Source organism: Balearica regulorum, chromosome 4 (assembly GCF_011004875.1).
Source record: "Balearica regulorum gibbericeps isolate bBalReg1 chromosome 4, bBalReg1.pri, whole genome shotgun sequence".
NCBI classification, from domain to species: domain Eukaryota; kingdom Metazoa; phylum Chordata; class Aves; order Gruiformes; family Gruidae; genus Balearica; species Balearica regulorum.
The window spans coordinates 81,842,375-81,866,780 of record NC_046187.1 but is presented as its reverse complement, the minus strand read 5'-3'; the positions used below and the strand labels follow the sequence as shown (position 1 = coordinate 81,866,780).

Sequence of the window (24,406 nt, the reverse complement as noted above, 5' to 3'; positions counted from 1 at the left end):
CCGCTGGGCACGACTGGGGAGCAGCAGCCCCTGCCCGCCTGACTTCAAGCGGTTTTCTCAGGGCTGGCCTTCAGTTAAAAGGAAAAAGAAAAGCCCCTTTTGCTTCTTGCCTATGAAATAAGCAGCAAAGGGCCCTGGCGCTGCAGATTACCAGACCCTGTGTCTCGCTGGGGGAAGCAGCGGCAGAAGAGGAACGGTCTCACTCAGAGCATCCGCGCTGGGATTCATCATCTCCAGGAGGTTCCTGCCAGGCCTGGGACAGCAGAGGAGCTGGTGTTGAATGGAGACCTTACCCCTTTCTCCAGCCAAGACTTCTGCACCGCTCGGTTCCAAAAAAAGTTTATTTTTAATAACGCATCGTCTGAAATTTACAGCAAGTCAGAGGGTAGGGGTGGGTTTTGGTAAGAAATCAAACAGAAACCAGAGGAAGGGGGGGGAACAACTGCGCTACCGCTACCAAAGAAGTTTGCCCAGCGTACAGCTGCCCTTCCCCGCACCCTGGATCACGTCCCGCACGGCCCGAGCTCCAGCCCCGGAGCGGAGGGAGACTCCGGCAGCGGGAGGCGACCGCGCAGGCGCTGAAGGCACGGGTTGTACCGGGAAACAGGAGAACTCAACCCAAACCCACCACCGCCTCTGGGCAGCAGAGTTTAAGATGTAGTTTAAGATGGGCACCGGCTCCAGCTGCGGTAGTGTCAGGGTTTAGTGCTGGTTTTAAGACCGGCAGCCAGAGACAGGAGAACTGTTGAGTTACGGAGCGGGCTGTACCGAGTTAAATCAGCTCAAACCCCCCCCGCTCCCCGTTAGTGTTTGTGGTCCAGTAACCCCGGGGCCCTCCCGCTGGGCTCACTGGCGGGCGCCGTCTTTGCTGTGCCGAGCTAATGGAGACGGAGCAAGCCCTCCTCTATTGAGTGGCCATTACCTTCCATCTCTGCAAAGCCCACGGGGAGCTGTAATCCCCCTCCATTAACTACTTCGTTTAAGTAAAGGGAATACTGGAAGTAACTGCACCCGGGAGGTGAGAGTTACACGGATGAGCAAGAACTCCTCACCCCCAAGGTCACTAAAGCCAGTAACTATTTTAATCGTCAGGCTGCGCCCCTCACCGGGAAGCTGCAGCTTTCTCTGGATGCAGATTTCTGACCCCAGCTCTGCAGAGGAGCCCACTCAGGACAGGATTTACAATGCCAGAAGCGCCCAGGGCCGCGGTTCGGGGAGCTGAAGCCCAGCCAACTCCTGCCGAGGGGGAAGGAGGTCCCCAAGAGCAAGTGCACCCGACAGAGGCACGGATCCTGCTCACCAAGTAGTGCTGGATAAGCTCAAGAGTCGAGGGGGGAAAATCCTTTAAGGAGAAGATGTGTTTTGTAAGAGCGGCCCTTCCCTTGGGAAGGACAGCTGGGGTGATGCCTGACGGGTCTGGTGTCCCCCAAGAGCCCCCACAACCGATTAAGCAGGGAGAACTCTCATCTACGCGCAGAGAAGCGTCTAAGTTAGTGTTCAGCACCTACCGGAGAGCTGGGCAGGCTGCTGCTTGGAGGAATTCAGGGTTTACAGTCTTGGTACACTTCACTTTAGAGAAAGAAATCTTGTGTAACAGGAACAGAGAAAGCCAGCGCGGCTCCTGGCCCAGGCTCACTGCCTCTGCAGAGGGAGCGGGCGGGCAGGGGGGTCCCTACAAAACTCTACTTAAACAAGAAAACATGACTTTTCTACTAGCAGGTTTGAAGCACGCATCGAAATGGGCCTCTGAAGCAGGGGGAGTGCTGGACTCCAGGGCAGACCTAAGGTCTGCAAGTCCTAGAAAGCAAAAACTGCCAAAAAAAAAAAAAGGTGATAGACGATACAAAGGGAAAGTTTAAAAAAGAAAAAAAGGTACTTGAAGCGTAGAGCAAGATTTCGCCACGTTGCAGCAACTCCGCTACAGCGCAGAGTCCGGCCGGGGGCCGGTCCCCTCCCTCCTTCCCCCCCGCCACCTTCCCCCGGCGCAGGGACACAGTCTTTCCAAAGCCTGCCTTGACGGTCAGTACTTCACGCCGGGCACAAACTCCTTGGCATCTGGATTCAAGTTGCTTTTACTCTGGAAGAGAAGAGGGGGGGGGGAGTCCATCAGCCGTCCAAATGCCGACACCTGCCGCCAAGCATCGCTCCACGGACCCGCTCGTGGATGTTCACGCGTGAAAAGCGGCTGCCCTGGTCCTCGTGTCCTCACAGGCACCCGCAGCACTCGAGAGGCTGCTGAATAAGCACCAGCTTGAAAGCAGCTAGTCCCGGGCTGGGCTTTTTGGGGGGGCAAAACGTGGCACAGGCCACTGTCTCTCCGTGTCCTCGTTCGGCACAGGGCAGCTGGACGTGCTGCGAGCTGCAGGCGGCTGTTTGCTCCCTGCCCGCGGTGCCGCAGCTCAGCCTCAGCACGGTCAGCAGGGCTGGGCCAGGACAACCCCCACCGCGCCGGTCCGTACAGCCCTGCGGCATATTCCCACTTCCAGGGATGGAAACAGGCGTTGACTTCAGGCTGCTGCTCTTCCAGCCACCCAGCAGGTTTTCACCGCTCTAAATACAAGCTCGGGTTGCTCAGCACCCGTGGAGCAGACCTGGCTGCTCCTCCCGTACCTCGCCAGCCTGCCAGGACACCCCAGCTCTGCCTGGCAAGAAAGGTCCCGGCTCGTTCCGGGACCAGAGTCCAGCTCAGGTGCAAGCGGCAGCCCCATTTCCATGGCTTCTGGAGAGCTAGTTCTGCAAAGCTGGATACTTCTGTCTTTAGGATACACGGATAAAACAAATAGCCTTGCAGAAAACTCCAAAGTGCATCATCACCAGTGCGTTAGCACCAGCTCTTGCACCGACGCCCCGCTGCCACTCAGGAAACCCCCCCAAAGGAAACCCACCCCCCCCTTCCCAGGACAGGTCCCTGCTCTTCGCCAGACCTTGCAGCACGTTCTCCAAGGTCCTTACCAGAATGTCCTCTGAACTGTGGCCGTCGCCAACGGAGAGCCCGTTCAGCTGCTGCTGCAGCTGCCCCATGCCCTGGGGCAGGTCGCGCGATGGAATGAACCAGTCCTGGTCTTCTTCCTCCAGCATCTCCTGGAAGCAGCGGTCGAGGAACTCCTGCTCCTGCAGCTCCTCCTCCACCTGCCCAAAGAGACCCGTTATCACAGGAACAAACGATGCATCTTGGCGTTTTCCATACGCTGTCCCCACCCGGTAAAAGTAGAGTCTGCAACGCGCCTACCTCACCTCCGTGTCTGTCCGTGCCTCAGATACACCAGAGTAGAGCCAGAGCTAAATTTTAAACCTAGATGAACGCAGCTTTGTTGACTTGCCTGTAGCCAAGCCACAAAAATTGGTACCTTTGGAGCGGAGCAAAGCCGTGCTCGGGCACCGCTCCCCCAGCCACCGCAGCCTGCCGGGGCGGGGAGACGCAGCTTGCAAGTACGTGGCAGCAGGCAAATCCGGAAGGGGATAGGATTTACGGGACGGCCAGATGCTTCAGCGCACGCACAGGATTTCAGGCTGCCAGGCTCCAGCAGAGCTTGCTGCAAAGTGAACGGGACGCCGTGCTGCTAGAGGTGCGCCTGGTTGTGCGGATCCTCTGCTACGGAGCGATGCTGTAGCTCTGTCCGCCTGTATTTTGCTTCCTTGCTTCCCACGCTTCTCCAGCTAAACGCCGCGGCTCTGCTCAGCCCCCTCGGCAGACACCGGTGCTCTGCAAGCACCGACGCAGGGTGGCAGTCGGCTCCTGTCGAGCGCATCGTGGATGACGCCATGTCCGCTGCAGTAAAACTCCTCCGGAGGCTGAGGAAAGCCACAGGACCGGCTCGGGCTCCCGGAGCAGAAAGCTGCTCGCGCAGGGGTGTGCAGCAAAGCGAGGCAGGAGAGACGGGCAGGACGGGGGGCTGGGGGTCCCCATCCTTACCCTCGAGCAGGCGCGTACCATCAGTGGGTTGCGTTAACCAGCTGCTCCCGTCTTCCAGGCTGGCTTTCTCTGGATGCCGACTCGAACAAAACGAGCTGGGCAGCGAGCTGGGCAGCCCGCGCCACTGCCGGCCTCCTCCTAAACAGGCACGTGGTCGCCAGAAAATGAGTAGATGGGGTGACAGCCAGAAAACAGCAGGGTTTTGAGCAGCTGTTACTGAGTCCAAGAGGGCTGAGTGGATCCAGGAACCACAAAATGCTCTGAGAAGCTTAAACCCTTCCATTGCACCAGAAAAAAAGTACAAACTACAACTGAAACTGGCTTTCTGGGGGAGAAAAGGGGAGCTCTGCAACCCACCGTGTCCTGCACCGCAGCCCCTGTCGCCAGGGGTGTACTGGGGTCCCACTGCCCCCCCCACGGCGTTTAGGGAGACCCGTCTGTTGGAAATGGCTTGGGAGGGTAACCCTGGTAAACCCACGGTGCTGTCCACTTTCAGGCCATTCACAGCCAGTCCCTGCTACGGTTTAAATCCCACCCAGGAAAAATCCGCGTGAGGACAGGGAAAAGCTCTCGGCAGTAACCAAGCCTTGGGCGCTGTCTCCAGCCTCAGCTGCCCCAGAGCTGCTCTCCACCAGCCTCAAGCCTGGTTCCGGCCAGGGAAAATCCCCTTTACTGCGACCAAACCGCACCATCGTGGTCCCCAGCTGGCCTTCCAGAGGTTGTCCTTGAAACCACACGCTGCCACTAGCATGTGAAAACCGGGTATTTAAAACCAACGCGCTCCAGGACTGCTGGCTCGCCATGGCAGGTGACAATGACGACTGCCCTGGGGCCCTGCTCTTCACAGGACACTGATGGAGCGAGCCCAGGTTTGTGCATCTCGCTGCACTCCACACCCAGGTGAATGTTCCCTCTCCTCCGAGCCTTGGAGCTGCCGGCCGTACTCTGCCCACAGCCCAGCAGCACCCCGTCCCCCTTCCCACGCCAGAGCCTTCTCGGTGCATGCAGCCGCTCACGGGGGACGCGGTGACGACGTTGGTCCTGGACCAGGGGACAGGGAGGGAGAGATCCTGGCACGCTCACACCTGTACCTACCTCCCTGCTCCCCCCCCCAGCCAGAAGCCATCAACTCCTTTGCACCGTGACAACCCGAACCAGGAGGGAAAGGGTTTGGCATTTGCTCAGGGCTCTTCTTTGGCTTCCCGTGGTATTTAACGCAGCTCTGTCACCTCCCGCCCCAGGTCCTTCTGCATCAATCTCACCTGCTGTCAGCACAGGTTCTTCTCAGCACAAGAGCCCACCACTCCCTTTTTGCCCTCCGGGATGTGCCGGCTCCATGGGAAAAGGAACGTTGCTTGCATAAATAAGGGACAAGCGTGCCAAGAATTCTGCTCGTGGGTTTCTGAAAACACCTGCCCGTTCCCCTTGCAGTGCCTGGATGGCAGAAACCCTTGTGTGGGCGAGGAGGAAGCAGCGTGGCTTCAGAAAGCTGAGGGAGATGGAAGAGAAAGCGGGTCTGGAGGAAGGCTCAGCCCCAGATCTTACGGCAGCCCCAAACCACTGGGACGCGCATGTGAAGGCGGCAGAAGCCACCATCGCCACTGAAGGGACGTGCCTGCTGTCCCCCACCCCGTGCCCCTGTCACCGGTGTCTCGTCCTCCCCCGGGGCACTCAGGCTGACTCCGGCCAGGGAGCAGAACGCAGCAGCCCAGAGGCACGAGGCTGGCATGCCAAGCCGAGCCCCACGAACCCCCTCGCCAGCCCGAGGAGGGCTCCTTCCAGGAGCGCTGCCTTCCGACGGACAAAGATCCTGGCGCAGGATGGCTCTACCAGCAGACACACGGACTTCACAGCCCTTGAAGAACGACTCCAGCTCCTGTATGAACCATTTCCCCCCGGAGCAGTGTTTCACCAGGAGCCGGACGAAGGGCTGAGCTCCCAGGGCATCGCTAAGGAGCTGAAGTGCAGAAGCGAGGGCCAGCAGACCAGGAAAGCACGGGTGAGTATCTCGGCGACACAGTGCCCGACACAGGGAAGCCCTGAGGTCTTGGCTCTGTTTTCCTCCCTCCTTGTATTGGGTCTGGCTGAGATGGAGTTAATTCTCCCCACAGCAGCCCTCACGGTGCTGTGCTGTGTATGGGTAGCTAGCAAACTGCTGATAACACACCAGTGGTTTGGCTACTCCTGAGCAGTGCCAGCACACATCAAGGCTGTCTCTCCAACATTTCTTTTTCCCCAGCAGCAGGCTGGGGGTGGGCAAGATCTTGGGAGGGGACACAGCCAGGACAGCTGACCCAAACTGACCAAAGGGATATTCCATACCATCGTCTGCTCAGCAATAAGAAACTGAGAATAGGGGGAGGAACAGGGCGGGGGCATTCGTTGTTTTTTTTTTTTTTACAATGTTTGTCTTCCGGAGTAAGGGGCACACATACTGAAGCCCTACTTCCCAGGAAGTGGCCGGACATCGCCTGCTGATGGGAAGTAGAGAATAATCTTTGCTTTTTGCTTTGCTTCCGCGTGTGGCTTTTTGCTTTAGCTACATTAAACTGCCTTTATCTCGACCCACGAGTTTGGAGTTGTTTTTCCATCTTCCTTTCTCCCCTCCCTGCAGCTCTGGTGGGCACCTGGCCCCCAGCCCGGGTCAACCCACCACACTCCTCCATCTCCCTCCGCCAGCACACGCTCCCCTCCGCCCAGCCTCGGCTGGCTCCTCCGTCCCGGGACGCTCCCTCTGGCAGGGATCTACAGTATGGTTTGCTTTGCACTTTGCCTTCATCAGGCTTTTAATCAAGACAGCGCTTTACAAACATTAACTAATTAATCTAGCACATTTCCATCAGCACAGCTGCTTGTGGGGGCCCCCCCCTCCCCCCCGCTGCCTAATCACGTCATTAAATAAAACAAAAGCTTTGAGTCACAGCTCACTAACAATTGCTAACGTGATGCGGGCGGCACAAGGCAGCTGCTGCACACTCACCAGGAGTTACTGTCAGCGGGCGGCTGCAGTTTCCTCCTGTGGGAACAAGACTTAACTATTACCATATGGAGATTTTCTGCTGAGAACACCAGTAAAGCTGATGAAATCCTCCTTTGGTGACCAGGGGTGCAGTGGGGACGTGAAATCCCTCTGCCCAGCCAGCCCGCAGCTCCGGCACTCCCTCCCTGCTGGTATCGCGGCACCCTGGGGACAGGAATTGGTGCTTGGCCACGCTCGTGGGGACGTTTTAGGAAGGGGACAAGTGTCCAGGAGAGTTCAGGGTTTCTGCCTCTAGCACAGCTTGGCCAGCTGAAAGGGTAAACTCCTTCCTTGCCCAGTTCAAGGTGTCTGACTTCTCTCCAGCTGCTGGGATGATGGCAGGAGGGACCAGCAAGCCACCAGCAAGCTCGTCCCTGCTGCCTTGTGCTGCCCCGGCATTTGGATGCAGACTCAAAGCAGAAGCACGAGGAGGACGCTACGCGGCTGCTCCCTCTGCTCCAGCTTGTAGGGTGGCATCGGTCTTCCACCGCCAAGAGCTGTTCAAATCCCACCACCATCTACCAGAAGCTCTTGAGAGCTCAGCTGGCCGTTACGGACACAGCAGCTGGTGGTCAAGGCTCCTACCAAGTGGTCTGGCTGCTCCAGGTGGTTTTGGGACAATTTCACTGAAATGGAGACTTCTACCCGAAACAAGAGGTACTAACCGCTGGAACTCACTGCTGAGATAGCCTGGCTACAAACGCTCTCAAACTGTGAGCACTGAATTTTGTGCTGGTCCTCTCCTTCCAGCTGAGCGTGCAGAAAGGGAAGGTCTCAGTCATCACAGCAAAGCACAGGAGAAGATGATGGTGCCGTCACCATCCCTCTGAGAAGGATCTTGAGAGGTTCAAAGGCATCATGAGGGTTTTATTTTCTGTCTTTATCCATCCCATGTCCTTCCAGGCAGATCCAATATAAACAGGATGACTCTTCCCTTGAGCCACCATCTCCGCGCAGGGCCGGCACTGGCTGTTGACTCACACGCGCTTGAGGGTGCCCATCAAAGGAAACCTTTCCCTCGCCTGAGTTTTAGCTGCAGAAATGTGGAGCTGGCAACCACCCTCCCAGTCTTACCTGTCTGTTGAAGTCTTCTTCATTCTCCATCCACATGTACTCTGCAAAGGGGTTGTTTTCCTTTTCATCGTGGCCGTTCACGACTTGGTCCTCTTTGGATTTGGGACTGGACGCCGTCGTACTGGTGAGGTCGGAGCCATTCATCATTACTGACTCTGGGAAGAGAAACAAAGGGGGTGAGGGAGCTGCCGGGGTCCCCCGTGTCCCCCAACCCACACCAGCTCCCCAACGGACGCTCGCCGCTGACCATGCCGGTGGGTGACAGCTCCGGCTTCCTGCTGCTTCTAGGCTGCTTTTTCAAGGCATGGCGCTATTCCCAACTCCTGTCCTCTCTTCCAAAGTGCTGGAAGCAGCACTACACCTCCCTGGCAGCAGCGACATTTGGTTTTCAAAGTTTTGACCCATCAGGTCTTGGTCCAGACTTAAAGCAAGGGGGGACCTGACCAGCAGCTCCTGGAGAAAGGCCTGGCACCCTACGCCCCATCCGTCCATCCGATTTCAATTAAATCTGCCACAAAATACACCAAAGACCACCACAGGGTTATCGCTGCAGTCAACACCAACACCACAGAAAGGGATTGCCCCCTACCCCAAAATACCAAGTTTTTGGCAGAACATACATATGCCAGTTCGTGTCCCTTTATCTCTGCTGTAATTTCTTTATTATATTTAGAAGGCATTTCGCAAAAGCCTGCTGGTTTGGGACACGAAGGCTGCCGTTTTGTAAGGCAGCAGAGTCTGAATGAGTCCCAGGGGCATGGCTCAAAGCAAGACAAGCCTTGGGGAGTCCCAAACCTCAATTTCTGAAAGCTTCCCAGGAGCAGATGGAGGGAAGGACACACAGACGGATAAATAAGACAATAATTCAATAGCAAAATCCTATGGAATAGCAAAATGTGGACTAAGGCCAGCACAGCCCTGCTGAAAAACGTCCAAACATCACGTAACGACATCCCAGCTGTATGTTTTACTCTTCCCTGGTAAGAGAGTACCATCCAGCTCCAGCACAGCACTGGGACGAACTGGAAAGCATCCCGCACGAGCAGGGGCTGGAAAACACAGAGACTTGGGACGGCTGGCAGGAGGGCTGGTTTGGATCGAGGAGGAGCAGGGCCGGGGAGCCCCACACAACAGCCCTTTCGGTACAGAGGGAGGCTGCAGAGGAACCAGCCTTTTGCCCTCGTGGGTACAGAGGGGTCTGGGGGTTTTGCAGCAGTAACAATTGGATTTGGAAGGGAGGGTGAGGTCGGGGAGAGCACAGTGATGATGGGAATTAATGCCCTTTGCAGGGGAATGAGTTTCAGGAACAGTTAGTGATGGGCACCGCGGATGGCCCAGGTATGCCTAACTCTACTTTAGGAACATGAAGACCAATTAGATGACGTCTCAGAGTCCCCACAAGCTCCTACAAGGCTGTGGGAGCAAAGCACATCCCCGCTGGAGCCCCGTCTTTTCTGCCTCCACGCAGGCCACAGCTGCCATCAGATCCGCATCCAGCAGCCGCCCCAGTTCCCCGGGAGCGGGGATCCCATGTCACTCATTAAATGCAGCCAGCTCCAGGGGCCAAGCGGACTTTTTTCTTATTTTTTGGAAGGAATTTGAAGCACAGACAGGTACACAACAGGTATCGCACGTCGCTCTCAGAAAAGCATCCCCATCAATAACAAAGGCGAGCAGCCCTTGTGTACCACCCCTCTCAGGTCCCCCAGAGCAGCAGAGCTTTAGCACGGCTGCTCCTGGGCAAAGGGAAAAGGGAAAAAAAGGGAAAAGGAAAAAAAAGGGAAAAGGAAGAGCAGCAAGGGCCTCAAGCTGCCTGCAGACACAGCGCAGGCCACACCGAAGCTGCCTTTGTTATCTGCAGAGAAGCAAGAAAGGCTCCGAACCGAGCACGGAAACTCCCAACTGTGCTAAAGCCAACACAGCGGCTCTGCCGGGATCGACGAGCCCTTCAGAGGACAGAGCGCTCACGTCTGGCAGGAGGGCAGGGCAGCGGGGCTGCAAAGCAAGCGGAAAGGCACCAAAGGTTTGGCCGGGGCAGCTCTCCCTCCCTGCCGACTCCTCTGGCCACCAGCACAGATGTTTGCACAGAGCCCGGAGCTCAAGGACGCAGGAGTTCCGAGGAGCTGGCGGGGTTCACTGCTTTACGTGCAGCGTCCAGAGCTGGGTCCTGTGCGCAGGCAGGATGGGCGCTGGGTCGAACCGAAAGTCCTCCCACTGCCCTGCCTGGGTCAGGCAGCCGCCATCCAGAGACCAAGTGAGGTGTCTGTGCTGGGCCGGCAGCTGCGTACCAGCCACTGCAAAGAACAGTTTAGCTAGAGGAGCAGCACGAGAGAGGAGGTAAAGCTTTTGCAATGTTTAATTTTATGTTTTACATGGTTTTTTAAATTAAAGAAAGAAAGCAAAAGCTTCCTCTCCCTCCCTGACACTCCCACATCCACACTCCTTCCTAACCTGGCTGTGAAGAGACCTTGCTCCCGTGGTGCTGGTTCTCGGCAGAGCTTTGCAGCTCTCTCTGAACAGCAAAGGGGGTTTTCCCCGCCAAGTGTTCGGTGTGGGTGACCCAGGACCCGTGGCAGAGCCGTGGGGAGCTGCGGGCAGAGGAGGGCGGCTGGCCTGGCAAGTAAAGGCAGCGTCCTGTGGTCTGGGAGCAGAGACATGAAAGGACAGCTTGTGTCTAGTTTCTCCCCCCCGGGTTTGTAACGCAGCAGCAGGACTCTCCTTGCGGTTCCCGTCGGCAGGACAGGTTTGTCAGGCAGATGGGGAGCCACGAGGCAGCAGCTCTCAGCACAAACTGACCGTAGCAGCGGGGCAGCCCCGAGCGCTGCCAGCATCCCCATGTCTGTGTGCAGCCTGCAGCCCCTCGGCCATCCCCACATCCCACTCCTGCGCCCGGAGCAAACCAAAGGGCTCCCGTGGGGCAGGCAGGGTCCAGGGACACCGGCCGAGCTTGACTTCCCAGTTTCGGCTTCCACCATCCCGTAAGGGGCAGCCGGAGAGTCGGGAGCCCCGGGAAGGGACCCTCGGGAAGGGACCCTGCTGCCGGCAGCCTGGGCAGGCCAGGCACTATCTGCTGTGGTCCCCAGGCTGCGCAAACAGACCCGCTGCTCCCAGAACTAGAGCACGGGAAGCGTTTGTACCTCCACATGATGGTCAATGCCACTTGTTCACTCTCACCTACAGGTCCTTTTTTCTTTTTTCTCCTCTCTTTCCTTTTTTTTAAACACACAAGCGTCCAAAGCCCCGTTCCCAGCCCCATTCAGTGCCCCCCACGTTCACCACAGAAGTTATTTCACTGCGGTTCTCACACACGTTTCCCTACCACGCCATTCCCACCTCTTTTGTTCCATTTAAGCCATCCCAAAGCTTCCTGAGCCATCCCACAGCCATCCCCTGCCTGCTGTGGCCAGCAGTTTCCCCAAAAGCCCCGAGCAAAAAAGGGAGCTGGGAGAGGCCAGCACAGATATTGAAGCATCACGGAGCGAGAGGCGATGCCCCTGCGCTTTGCTGGGAGAAGCAGCAGGCAGCAAGCTGCAGGCAGGAGAGGCAGGCAGCCACGCAAGGTCATCCCTGCCCGGGGGTGGCTCCTGCCCGCGCATCCGCTGGGAATATCCTGGGTGAAAGAACAACTCACCGAACAGGAAGGCAGGCACCCAAATGTCCGGGGGTGCTGGCCGGTACGGCGCAAAGGGCAGCGGATACCCAGGGGCAGGGGTAGGTGCACGGACGGCGACGGCGCAGGAGTGACCGATGTGATGTACTGCTTTGGTAGCTCAAACACGAAATAAACCCCCGACAAAGTGGGTTTTTTATCTCCCATTTATCACAGCTGGGTCTGAAGGACCCAAGGTCATGGCTTTCCCCTCTCAGCCGGTGCTCGGAGCATGCCAGCAGTCCCTCGCAGCAGCCCCGGCCGCGCAGAGCCATCCCCGCCTGGAAAAGGCCTTCCAAGGGTGCATTTTCCAGTCTGGCCGAGCCAGGCTCAATGTATGTTTTGGTCTGCGTGTTATTTGAGTCACCAGAGCAGCGCTGTAACCGTCAGCCTGCTGACGCTCTACCAAGTACGCACAGAGCCAGGGTAATTTTGATATATTGCTGAGACGCTGCAGCAAGCTTACTGCTCTGAGCCATAGCTCTTCATTAAAACTAAAATAAAAATAAAAAAAAAATCTGCTTTCTTATAATGAAGGCTTCTTGGATTTATTTTTCCTTTCCCCTGGAAAATTAAGTAGATGGGAAAAAAAAAAAAAAAAAAGGCAAAAGTAATCTTCAACCTGGGGACCGAGAGCTCAGGAACCACATCCAGAGCACACAAACCACCTCCTGAGAGCTGCACGGCTGGAGCCAGAGCAAATCCCGAGGAGCTACGTGGTGCGGCTGCCTCAAGGCAGGGAGGTCCCTGCTAGTCCTCGCAAACATCTTCAGCGTTCTTCGTGCTCCCATACTCGCCCGGGGCTGGAACAGCTGCCTGGCAAAGTGGGTTTCCTTTGGAAAAGGTACTGGACAACACGAGGTGAGAAACAGAAATTGGCCCATTTGGGATTTGGGTGATGCTTAGAGGCACGATGCTTCAAGGCTACGGATTTTGCAGGACACGACCTTGGCTGGGGGGTCCCGGGGCCTTTAAACTGCAAATCGTCACCAATGCAAATTAGCGCAAATGACAGAGACATCCAAGGGCAAACTCATCAGTGCAGCTCACGCAGGAAGATGCCAACACAATACCACCGTCCCAGTGCCGATGGCATCTAAAGTGGATGGACTTTTTTGGAATAAACATCCATGTTTCCGTGTGGACAGGGCCCTTAGCCCCCGTGCTGCCGTGCAGAGATGGCGCCGTGGTCCGGGCACGAGGCTGGGCATCGTCCGGCCCCGCTGCAGAGCTGGCTGCAGGGCTACGAGCGTCACCTGGCCTTTGGAGCCAAGGGGGGAAGCGGGAGGCACGATGCAGGAGTCAGCAGATGCCGCTCCTCTGCCCCCAGCCCCTTTGGCAGCAGCAGCAAAGTACTGCAGCTAACTGCCCTCTGCCCGCCTCCCTGCCTCCTCTGCCCGCACTTCTGCGGCTGCGGTCCGATCCTGAGTGCATCGTGCTGGTGCAAACCCCGCTGAGGCGGTCGGGCGGTGCTAGGTGGGGCACGCTGCCCTTGCTTCAGAGCAGAGGATGCGAGGCCAAGGGGACCACATTGTCCTGCTGCCACCTCGTCCCGCTCCTTGGAATTACAAAGCGGAGCAAGAACAAGGTCCTGTTGTCACAGTGTTGAGACATTTGATACAAGAAGGGCAGAAGCTTCGTGGACTGACCCCGCAGAAGGTGGGGAAGGACTCCTTGAAGCAGGCAGCATCCAAGCATGGTGTAAAAGGGGCGGCTGAAACCAAGGAAGACAAGGCTGAGGAGCGAGAGGACAGCCAGCGCAAAGGTGCAGGTACCCACCGTGCTGCAAAGCCTCTGCAAGAGGAGCACGGGAGGCGAGCGCCTGACGCAGAGAAGGAGATAAGGCAGCGTGATGCGGTCGGGATGGCAGGCAAGCAAGCTGATCTCGCAGGCAAGCGTTTTTTCCACATGCGGAGAAGGGCGGCACGTCGGCCTCGAGCGGGTCGGCGGGCTGTGGCACCGTCCGTCGGGCGGAGGGGGCGAGGACAAGAGGCAGCAGACGGCGAGATCGCACTGAGGCTGGAACAAGCCGTCCTGGGAGGAGAGCGTATGCGCAGGAACGCTTCAGGCTCCTGCGGCGGAGCAGCATAAGGCATGGCAAGTTATTAATAATCTAGGTAACGCACTTCGATACCCCAGAATTGCACATACAGTTATCCGCTTTTTCCAGACAGGCCATTCGACCATTTCCTTACCTAATTCAGTGGATAACACACGGCAGAACAAACCAGGGTTAGTCACAGCAGGACCGAGGAACTCCTGGGAGGCAAAAGCCTTCACGAGACCCACACGAGTCGCTCACGTTCCTCCTCTTCACCCCCAAAGAGTTAACAAGTCAGCACCAGACGGGAGAACCGAGCACAGCTGCGTGCTTGGCTCACGGCAGGGACATATGGTCCTCCTTACCCTCCCAGGCTGGCGCGGCCAGAGCCAAAACCTCGGCGGAGGCTGCTCCGGCGGGGAGCGCCGGGTTACGTGATGGAGGAGGCTGGCCGGCCAGGGCTCCCAGCTCTATAAATAACTTTGGGAATCATCCTGTGCGCAGATGGGCTGGTCCTTTTGCAGGAAAACCCACCCAGTGCAACCCAGACTTCAGAGGAAAAAAAAAAAAAAAAGAAAACAAACCCCAAGCCCTTCTTTTCTGCAAGGGCTGGCACACGGGAAGGCGAGAGGTTAGTGCTGCACCCTCATCCCAGCTGCACCTTGGGTTTAACAGCACTCAAATCTCAACTTGTAGAGCGTTCATAAAAAGAAACCTGCTATTCTTCCCCCTCAGCCAGTGCAGAAACGCTTCCCACAGAGGAGGCACACTGGGCCATGAGCAAATCAGTTTGAAGTCCTCGACCAGAGCCCAGGACTGATCCGTGCCCAGCGCTGGGGCAAGGCGGGGAGGAGAGGGCCGGATGTTTCTGCAGGCCGCCTTTCAACTCCTCTGAGGCAGCAATTAGAGCAGGGCAGCTCGTTAGCCTTGTTTCCCAGAAAAGCGGATTCTCCCATTTCAGCTCGCACAGGTACTTCTCCGGCTCCGCAGGTTGATTTGGTCCAGCCCCGCTTGAATGCCCTCGCTCCTTCCCCTGCCCACCTGCGCCTCCTCGCACAGCGAAACCCCGGATTACCTTGCTCTAATCTCCGCTTGCAGATAAGCTCTCCGCGCCTCGCAGTCCAAAGCTGCACGCTTTATCTCCCAGCCGTGTGGATTTTTCCAGCAGCCCTGAGCGTTGCCAGCTGCCCTGCATGGCACTTGCGACGTTCCCCCCCCCCGCCCCGGTCTCTGCTTCCAGCTGGGTCTGGCTTTTTTCTGCCAGGCTGCAATCCAGCTCAGGCCCAGCCCACGCTCCATCACCATCCTGACGTCTTTCAAGTATTTTTTTTTTTTTTTTCCTCCCCAGGCTTCTCCTTCCTATTATACTGGCACTTCAGGTTTTATTCCCTACCACTGACGCTGAAGCGCTGAGCTGGCGAGCTGCTGCAGGCATTCAGGAGTCACCCAGAGCTCCTCGCCGTCTTCAGCCCTCTGTAATTAGAGGGCGTTAAGTCTTCCAGGTTAGTCTGGACTCCTAATGTTAGGCTGGACTCCTGGCACTCCCTTCTCATGCTTGCTGGGCTGCTGGGGGGGGTGCCAGTCCCTGCTTGCAGCAGATGTGGAGCTTTCCATTTTCAGCGCTCTCAGTTGCCGAGGAACTGCATCCTATTTCCATCTCCGATCTGGGGGATAATCTCATCCTGCACTATTTTAATCTGCATCCACAAGAACAATCCCCCACTTTGCTCACGCACAAAACGAAGCGCCGCCAGATGCCCCCGTGACTGTGAAAGCACCAGAAACATCGAACGCGCTCTTGAGCTGCGTCCAAGAAACACTTAGAAACCTAATTTCAACAAATTCATCCTAAATGCTTTTCACTGAGCTACTCTGAATCTCAGGCAAAGACGACACGTTCTGCGCTTGACAGCTCCCAAACGGGTCCCACTGCTCACCAGGATTAACGCTGCGACGTGCGGCCAGCCAGCACTGCGCATGAGCGGCCACATTCTGTCGTTGCTTTAAGGGAGCCGATAACAGAAATTTTAAAGACTTCAAAACAGAGCATCCACCAAGCAGCACCTTCCAGCTCCCCGGGCAGTTGCGGCCACTTCTCCTCCGGGAGGGGAAACCTCCTGACTGGAAGCGGGAGTGCTCTTCCCACGGCCACAGCACGAGCTTCCCGTCCACGGGGCAAGGCAGGGCCGGCGTTCCCTGCGTTCCCAGGTCTGGGCAGAGAGAACCGAGAGCAGGAAAAGCCAGCGGCGCAATTGCTGCGGGAGCAGCAGCTGGAAATGGAGATCGGGGCAGCAAACCGAACGGTTTGCCAGGGCTCTCTGGATTTGCAGGAGCAGCTTTATCTCTGTGCCAGAGGCACCTTTCCAGGCCCCTCGCAGCGTGTGCCCCGTATCGCATCGCGGGCTTCGCCCGTTCCGGCGCTGGGCAGGGATGGGGAAGCAAAGCGCGGCGAGGCTGAGAGGGCTAAAGCACATGTGGTGATTCGACCTGCGTTTCGGGAGCTCGGGTCTGCACCTCGGGAGCTGGACTGTGCTGGCTTTCGTCGCTCCCTCCCTCGGACGGCAGCACGGTTGCTGCTGCCAGGGCTCAGCACCGCTCTCCAGGCCACCAAAACCCGACGAAACGTGCCCTGTCAACAGCAAACGAGCGGGCGCTGGGCAGGCTGGCTGGCAGCGGGCTGCCTTTCAGCAGCCTGGATTTTGGCTGCTGACAACACCGGCACGGATCAAATTAACAGCGGGGTAAGGGCCGGCGCGATGACAGCTCCGGGGACGGACACCGTCCTGTTGCGGTCCCCGGACCGGCCAGCCCAGCGAGCGATGGACGACCCAGAGGTGAACAGCCGAGGATCTCGCTTCACCGTCCCGTGGCCAGCTGTGAGGGGAAAACAAACCCCAGCCTCCAGGGAAGGGAACAAGTCCGTTTCCCTCCTTGGCCGTTCGCTCCCAGAACAAAAGCCTGGAAGGCTGCGTGACGGTCCGGCTCCCTGTATCAGGGTGCTCGGACACACTGTCCACCTGCACACGGCTGGTGTTTTCTGCCCATCTCAAGTAAGTACGTGGGGGATCTGGCAAGGACACGTGCGCATCTGGGATACGGCAGCACACACGCCTGGCTCTTCCTCGCTCAGCCTGGAAAAGGGCCGTCCGCTCAGCCTGTCACCCAGGAGCTCTCCAGATGGAAAAACTGCAGGCCTCTTTGCGCAGAAAGGAAACGCGGACGTTTCCAATGCAGGACTGTAAGACGCATTTTTGTCTCGAGCTATTAGGAACTGAACAAACACAAGCGAGGGCTCCACGCAGCCTTTTCTGTGGCCTCTACGGCCACGGCTAACAGAGGAACGAGGACCCGGATCGGTCGTGCTCCAAAGCGACGCAGAACTCAGCGTGCATCCCGTCAAGCAGTCACCGCGTCGGACGTAGAAAGAAGTTTTCCTACCTGGCCACGATGCTCCTGTAGCAGTATCTGACTTGTCGCTGCACGCCAGGCTGAAACCTGAACAGCCGGCACGTAACAAAATATCTGAAGGGCACAAGCCAGGAGCTGGCTACGCCGCATCCCATCCCGTGTAAACACGGCTGGCGGGGACAGGCCGGCTGGGCTGGGGAGGGCAGGGTCCTCCCAGCCCAAACCCACCCGTGTGCCGCATCCCGAGCCCCCGCGGCACGGGCCGGGCTAGTTTTTTAGGTAAATTTGAAAAACCAGCTTCCAGTCACTGCCCGGCCCTGCCTCGGGCGTCCCTCCGGTGCGACGGCAGCGTGCCTGTCCCTCTGGGGGAGCGGGTCAGAGGGGGCTGAGGAGGCAGAAGCCGATGTCCCCTGCCCCATGGCCTTGCGGGGCCGGTGGCAGCTCCCCCGGCCTCGTCCCAGGGGCGGGGGCCTGGCCCACGCAGCGAGGAGCCCGGGGATCGTTTCGGGAGCCCGTTCCCCGGGGCAGGAGGAGCGGCAGAGCGGCGGGAGAGCGCCCGGTTGGAGCCTGGCAGGGCCCAGCCGCCAGCGCCGGTTCCTTTGGGGAAACCAGCCGGGGGGGGACGCACACCTCCGCCGGTCTCTCCGCCCAGGGTGCGCGGTTGAAGACCTGTCCCGGGTGCCCCCGCAGCCTCCGGGGAAGGAGCTCCTCGGCAGCCCGGGCCCCGCGCTTCCCAGCTCGGCTTCACGGGGCCTGCGCGTCCCGGGGAAGGACGCTCCCCGGCAAGACGCGGCCCCTACCATCCGGTAAACGACACCGACCGGAGCGGCGCTCCTCGACTCCCCGCCTGCCCTCCCGGGCTGTCCCCGCCGGCGGCTGCCCTCCCCGCCGGGCGCAGGCCGGAGCGCGGCCGCACACTCGCTGCTCCCGGAGGAGGGCTGCCGGAGCCCCGTGGTCGCGCTGACAGAGGTGCGAGGCGGGCCCGGGCCGCGGCCTTGCGAGCGTGGCCCAGCGGGGCTTTAATTCAAGCCGGGCCCGGTTGGGGCCTGCCCGGCCTGCGCCCGCCGGAGGGCCGCCCCCCCCCCCCCCCCGCCCCGGTACTCGCACCGAGAGGCCGGCGAGCTGCGGGGCCCGGTCGGAGCTGCGCCCCGGAGCCGCCCCCCCACGCCGCCGTACCTGCGGGCCGGGCCGGGCCGGTGCCGCTCCGCGGGCTCCCGCCCTCCGCTGCCGCCGGACCCCGCCGCCAGGCCGCCCGCCCCACGCGGCGGGGACACGCCCACCCGGCCCGCCCTAAGAGCCCCTAGTACGCCATTGGCCAGACCCTCCGCGCGTCACCGCCCCCTTTCGCGCCCAGCTCTAAGTCTGGTTGGTCGGAAGGGAGTGGGAGCCTGTCGCTATTCCACCAGCCCGATGCCACTCCAGATTCTAGTCCCACCCGCACCGCCGCCGTCTGATTGGACGCCCGGGTGCGCCTGCTAGCCTTCGGATTGGTTAACCTCGAAGGGTCGGATTGGTTGGGCCCACGCGTCCCCCACGTGGGGTCAGACGGGCAGACCTGGTAGGCGGGACCGTGGCGGGGGCGGGCGTGGCCGACCACAATGTAAATAACCATCACCCCGCCCCCTTCGCCCAGATCCTGATTGGCGGGCGCAGCGCCCAATGGGAAGAGGCATCACAACCCGCCCGCCCCGCCGTCCGTGAGTGTTGCTAGAGAGCCGCTGATTGGCGGGTTGATGTAAACACAGCGAAGGGGCGGGGGATTCCCCGGGCACCCGCGCCGGGGGGGGGGGGGCTGTCACGTGGCGGGCGCGTGGCTCGGGGGGGGACACCCCTGGGGGGGGACACCCCTGGGGGGGGCCCGGCTCTGCACCCCCGTCTGAGGGGCACCGGGGGGGCTCCCAGCCCCGCACCCCCAGTGCTGGGGCCGCCCCAGTGCGGGGGAACCCAGCTGGCACCCCCAGTTTTAGGGACACCTCGGGGGGGGCGGCACCCAGCCCCGCACCCCCAGTTTTAGGGACACCTCGGGGGGGGCGGCACCCAGCCCCGCACCCCCAGAGTGGGGGGAACCACCGGGGGAGCCCAGCCCCGCACCCCAGTGTTGGGGGCACCTGAGGGGGGGGCCCAGGCTTGCACCCCTAGTTTTGGGTGCGCCTCGGGGGGGGGGGTCACCCACCCCGGCTCCCCCGCTGCCCCCCCCGGCTCTCCCAGCGCCTCCCCCGAGCCCCCCCCGGTACCCGTGTCCCGTCCGTCCGTCCCCCCCTACCGTGACGAGCCCGGGCCGGCTGCCAGGACCGAGCCGGGACGGCGCCGGCCACCCGCGCCCCGGCCCCCCGAGATGCCGGCGGGCGGCAGCGGGGGCTCTGCGCCCCGAAAACGGGGCCCCCAGCGCCCCCCGGCCCCCGGCCCGCTGCCCCTCGACCCGCTCAGACGGTGAGTGCCGCGACCCTGGGGGGGGGGGGTCCCCGCAGGTCCCGGGGGTCCCCACGCCCGACTGCCAACCTCTGCGCAGGGTGGGTTTGGGGGGGGGGGGGGTTGAGCCTTTCCCAGCCCCTCGCTGCCCCCCCCACCCCTGGACCCCGCGTTGGGGGTACGGAGGAGCTGGGTGGGAGAAGCAGCCCCTCTCCCTGGCACCGGGATGGGGCTGTGGCAGGAGGGTGCCCGTGGGATGAGGGTGCATCCCCGTGGGGAGCCCCACGGCAAAAAGGGGGGTGACCCAAAATCTCCTTCCAGCCATTGGGGGGGTGACCCCAAACCCCTTCCACCCTCCGGCTTGGGGGGCATGTGACAGCCGGGGGGGGGGTGTCCGTGCAGGAGGATACAGGGTCAGCCAAAAGACCCCCCCCCCCAAGTGTAGGGGTTTGCAACACCCGGACCCCCCTCGCCTTGGGTAGGATGGTCCCCCCGCAAAGTCCTGATGTCTCTGCCACCGGTGTCCTGAACGTCCCTGGGCATGTCACTTTGCTCTCTGGCTTGTTGCTGCCGAGCAAACACTTGGCTGGGCTGGGGGGGGCGAAGGGGGGGGGGGGTGCCGGATCCGGGGCTTAGCCCCGGATCCGGCCCCCCCCCCCCCTTCGCCCCCCCCCAGCCCAGCATCTAGATGGTTGCACCAGCCCCACGGCCACCACCACGGAGTAACGAGCTATTTCTAACCGCGTGCCCTCATCCGTCGGGAACCTGCTCATCACTAGGTGCTAATTCAGGGCGAGTTGAGAAACAGGGACCGCTTATCGGGGGACAAAAATCACAAGGTGTCCCCAAAAACCGAGCGGCATGTCCGCAATGGCTGGTCGGGGATGTAAGATGAGCAGGTTGCTTCGGCGGGGTGACAATTTCCCCCCCCCCACCGCCGCTGCCCCCGGACCCGTTGGCTCCTCTTCGCTGCCATCTACTTGGGCGACCTGAAATGTGGCACCCTGGGGACAAATTACGCCCCCCGCCCCCCCCCTCCGGGGCGGCTGATGGCTCCTTGTATGGCTGAGGACGGGGCTCTGCCACCAGACGGGGTAAAAATAGCCCCGCAGCCAAAGAGCTTGATCCTGGCATAAGGGGATGGTGCGTCGGGTCTTGCCCGTGTGGGTTTTGGGGTGTGGGGAGATGCCGGTGGGGATCTGGGGGTGCTGCTGGGGATCTGCCGGCACTGGGAAGGGCAGAGTTGGGGCAGCTCCGCTTTGCGGTGGCAGGGACGGGATGTCCCCGGGGCGCGGGGATGTTTGTCCTTGTCCCCAAGGCTCTGGTGGATTTGCACTTGATCCCCACCTGTGGATCCCTTTTGTTTTTTTGGGGGCGCAGGGACCCCCACGGACCCAGAGGTCCCACACACAGGCAGGGAGAAGACCTGAGCTGTTGGGGGCGGTGGTTTGGGGGCTCCCGGGTCACTGTGGGGTACAAGAGGTCCCGGCATGGACGCAGGCGATGGTGCAAGCAGGCAGGGCTCTGCCCCCAGCTCCGTCCCCGGATCCTCTGGGGGTGCCGGGATGGGTGCTGGGCGAGGGCAGCCCCACAAGGTCAGTGAAGGCCGTCGAGTGCCCGAGTTAGCCCAGGAATGCCACCGACACGCGGTCACACGCCGCCCCGGCCCCAGCCGCCGACGGAGGAATGTCAAACGCAGCGTCCCTTGGCACCGCACGTGGTCCCGGGCACGGGGACACGGGGCTGCACGTCCCCCTGCTCTGTCCCCAACAGGGACACGGGGCTGCACGTCCCCGGGCAGTGAACCAGCCCCATCCTCCGGCACTCGTCTCACCAGCCCTGCGCCTGTGTCTCCCCATCCGTGCCCTCTACGTCCCTTCTCTCCCTCTTTCCTATCCATCTTGCTGCCATTTTGGGGTGGATTTGTGCTGTTTTGGGGGTACTGGTGGCCAAAGCAGCACCCAGAACGCCCCAGTTGGGTCCTGTTTTGGAGCCAGACGAGGAAATTCGGGAGGGGAGAGCCTTGTGCTGGGGGGTAGGACACGGGGCATTTTCTGGTTTTGCCCCCCATTCCCATGCACGGGTCGTTCCAAATCCTGACAAACCCATCCCAGCCCCAGAAATGTCCCTTCTCCTCCCAAACTGCTCTCCTGCACCAAGGGACCCCTCCAGCAGCGCCGCTCACCCTGCGTGCTGGGTGGGGGGGATGCGTCCTCCTGGGCAGGGAGCCCGGGGAGATGGCACGGAGGGGACGCTGGTGCGTCTGCGGTCCTCGCGGTGCCCTCCCGCCACAGAGCGTGCAGCCCCAGAGCTCGGCAATTTCAAACTACATCGGTTGCTGGGAATTTTAAGCCTGGTGTGACCGTGTGAGGCACTGACAGCACTGGGGCTCCCCATCCTCCCAGTGTCCCGGCTCCCAGTGCTCCCAGTGTCCCAGCTGAGGAGCAGCGCATCAGCTCACCCGGCTGTAAAGCGGCGCAGCGGGGACGGCGTCCCCCGGAGCTGCGGACGTGCCCGCCAGCTGTTTGGAGGCACGGGTGGGTGGCCGGAGGCTGTCACCGGTGTCACACAGCGGGAGCCCCCCACGGTCCCCGGGGGCTGGCGGCTGCCATCTGGGGCGAGGGGCTGTCACACGCCTGGGGGACAGTGGCGGAGGGAGCACAGCAAGCCCCTAGGCTTCTCCGTGCTGCGCCGCAGCCGCTAAAATGTCACCCTCGTTGGGCCTCACTGATTAATTAATAAATTAACGGCCACCCCCTGTTTGCTCCTCCATGTCATTCCTGCCCCTGGAGCCACGTGGAAAGAAGCAGAGGGATCCCCCCGCAGCTGGGATCCCCGCGGGACCCCCCTGCCCCGCTCCGTGCCGCCGCACGATGCTGCTCCCACTCCAACGCTGCCTTTTAATCTCGCCCAGCTCAACGTTCGTTTTATTCTCGTAGGCTCCTTTACGTGCACGGCTTCATCTGTGTGCTCGGGATCGCATTGCACTGGTGCAACCCCGAGTGCCCCCCACTTCCCAGGCCTCGCCCCGCTTTTCCGCTATATACACCAACCGTTACAATTCACTCCCACAAGATTTTTTGAAGCATCCAAACCGAGCAGAGCGCCTGCAGCAAAAGATAGGGAGTACGGTCGTGGCAAAAATGGATCTTAAGGGGCAGTTCTGGGGGGTGAGCGGTAATTTCGAGCCCTGGGATGCCTGGCTGGGAAGGCAGCCCCCGAAAGCGGCCAGAGCCCGGCCAGCTGTGCAGGATCCTGGCCCCGCTGCAGCTCTCCCGGCTCAGAGGCACCATCTGCCGGGAAAGCTCCCAGCTCAGCCCGGCGGCTCTAACCAGGACGGATGTGCCAGCAGAGCATGAAGGAAACATCTTCCTCCGGTAAAGCCCAGCTCCTTCCCTGTAGAGCAGCAGCTGCAGGGGCTGCAGAGGGAAGCACAGCGGACAAACGCGTCCTCAAGTCTCCAGCATCCATAAACATCCCCTGACAGAGGGACTGGGCTGCCCCGTGACTGCTCAGATCCTTTTAAAGCTGCTGTGAAAACATCTGCTAAGCCCCCGTTGGCAAACACGACGCGCTTCGAGGGCAAGCGGGGTTTTTTTTTGCTGGGGCAGGAGAAACAGCGGTCATTTTTACAGCCCTTTTGGGCGTTTCTGCTCAGTGGGGAGAGCGCAGGGAACCAAGGAGGCTGCGGGGGGTCTGCAGGAAGGGGATGGCCTGGTGCCCCCTTGTCCCCACAGGAGGATGGCAGAGCGGGGCACGGATCCAGCACACTCCCAGGGGCTGCAGGCTCTTCTCCCGGGAAGGCCAGGGACTTGCTCACAGGGGTGATGAGGAAAATGGGGCTGCGGGGTCCGGGTGGGCATGATCCCGAGCTCAGCCCTTCCATACGTACGGCATGGGCACCTCCGTCCCCAGGCACCGCAAGACGAAGAGCCGGCAAACCAGGTTATGTCCAGAGCTGCTCGACACAGGCTCTCCCTGTCAGCTGGAGCTGTCACAGCTCCGAGGTGTGCAGCACCCCTTAACCGCGACCTCCTTGTCGTTACGATCGACAGGAGCACGCCTCGGGTGACTGTGGGGGCACAGAAGGTGCCCAAAACTCACCAAGTCATAACACGACTGTGTATCCGGACTGCTCTCCCGCTCCTCCGACCCCAGCCCTGGCTCTCAGCCCTGTTTTGGGGGTGTGACACGCTTTTCCTACACAGTCTAATGGCAAACAACTCACCCAGGATGCTCTGAGGGAAGCGGCAGAGCTGCTACGTCTCTTCTGTAGGGGAAGCGCCTGAATTCCCACTGCCCCCCTGTAGCCCCCACACTGGGAAGAGGGACCGGACATCTGAAGATGTAAAACCAGTTAATTGGACCCAATCCGTTCCCAGAGCTGGCTGCGGGCTGAGACAACCCATGCTGTCACGCGGAGCGGGGCCATTTGCCAAATACCGATGTGTCAGGCGAAGCGTACGGGGGCTCTGCAGCCGCCAGCCGGGCCCCGGAGTTCGCAGCCTAAAGGACTATTAATACCCATCAGCCTGGAGCGGGACCAGATCGGATGGAAAACACAGACTTTGGGCAAGGCCTGACAATACGATGGGGATGGGAGAGCAGCTGGGAGCCAGATAATTTTGTCAAGCAGCCAAAATCCTGCCCGAGTGAAGTCCTTCACATAAGGAGACGCTGGCTGCATCGGCTCCTTCCATGATTTACATCTCTTCTACCCCACGTAGCCAGCACCCTGCATTACACATGTGCCAGCTCCCCAGCAGCGACTGTCTCAGCCTGAGGCTTCAGCGATTACCCCATCTGAAAAATCCTCTCTTCTCGCTTCCTGGCTACACCCCGAGAGTCTTCTGCCTGCAGTCCCATGACCCTGGTGAAATACGGCGTGGCTTA

At 60.3% G+C, this 24,406-nt stretch overlaps 2 protein-coding genes across 5 annotated transcripts in view; one reads left to right on the top strand and one right to left on the bottom strand.

Moving 5' to 3' along the window:
* Window positions 1-323: 323 nt before the first annotated feature.
* On the bottom strand, window positions 324-23,887 carry PAIP2B (poly(A) binding protein interacting protein 2B). 3 transcript variants are annotated; one of them, XM_075752876.1, is made up of 4 exons: window positions 23,742-23,887; window positions 8,007-8,161; window positions 2,953-3,129; window positions 324-2,077 (listed from the first exon to the last, which is right to left on the bottom strand). In XM_075752876.1, exons 2-4 carry the CDS (start codon window positions 8,151-8,153, stop codon window positions 2,021-2,023), a joined length of 381 nt encoding a protein of 126 aa, XP_075608991.1. In that variant the 5' UTR covers window positions 8,154-8,161; window positions 23,742-23,887; the 3' UTR covers window positions 324-2,020. The 3 variants fall into 3 exon arrangements, with proteins under 3 accessions (XP_075608991.1, XP_075608990.1, XP_075608992.1); XM_075752875.1 differs by lacking the exon at window positions 23,742-23,887 and adding an exon at window positions 18,281-18,397; XM_075752877.1 differs by lacking the exon at window positions 23,742-23,887 and adding an exon at window positions 14,772-15,282.
* Window positions 19,393-24,406, top strand: part of ZNF638 (zinc finger protein 638) — a 61,312-nt gene continuing 56,298 nt past the window's right edge. For both annotated transcript variants that reach the window (XM_075752872.1, XM_075752871.1), the window contains exon 1: window positions 19,393-19,534. In XM_075752872.1, coding sequence (XP_075608987.1) covers window positions 19,440-19,534 — 95 coding nt within the window. In that variant the 5' untranslated portion in view covers window positions 19,393-19,439. The remainder of the gene's footprint in view (window positions 19,535-24,406) is intronic.

Coding starts and splice junctions, on each gene's coding strand:
- PAIP2B (XM_075752876.1), bottom strand. CDS start 8,153: ATGATGAATGGCTCCGACCTCACCAGTACGACGGCGTCCAGTCCCAAA. Junction 3,130..8,006: donor AAGAAGACTTCAACAGACAG/GTAAGACTGGGA, acceptor CTCTTTGGGCAG/GTGGAGGAGGAGCTGCAGGA. Junction 2,078..2,952: donor ACAGTTCAGAGGACATTCTG/GTAAGGACCTTG, acceptor CTTCTCTTCCAG/AGTAAAAGCAACTTGAATCC.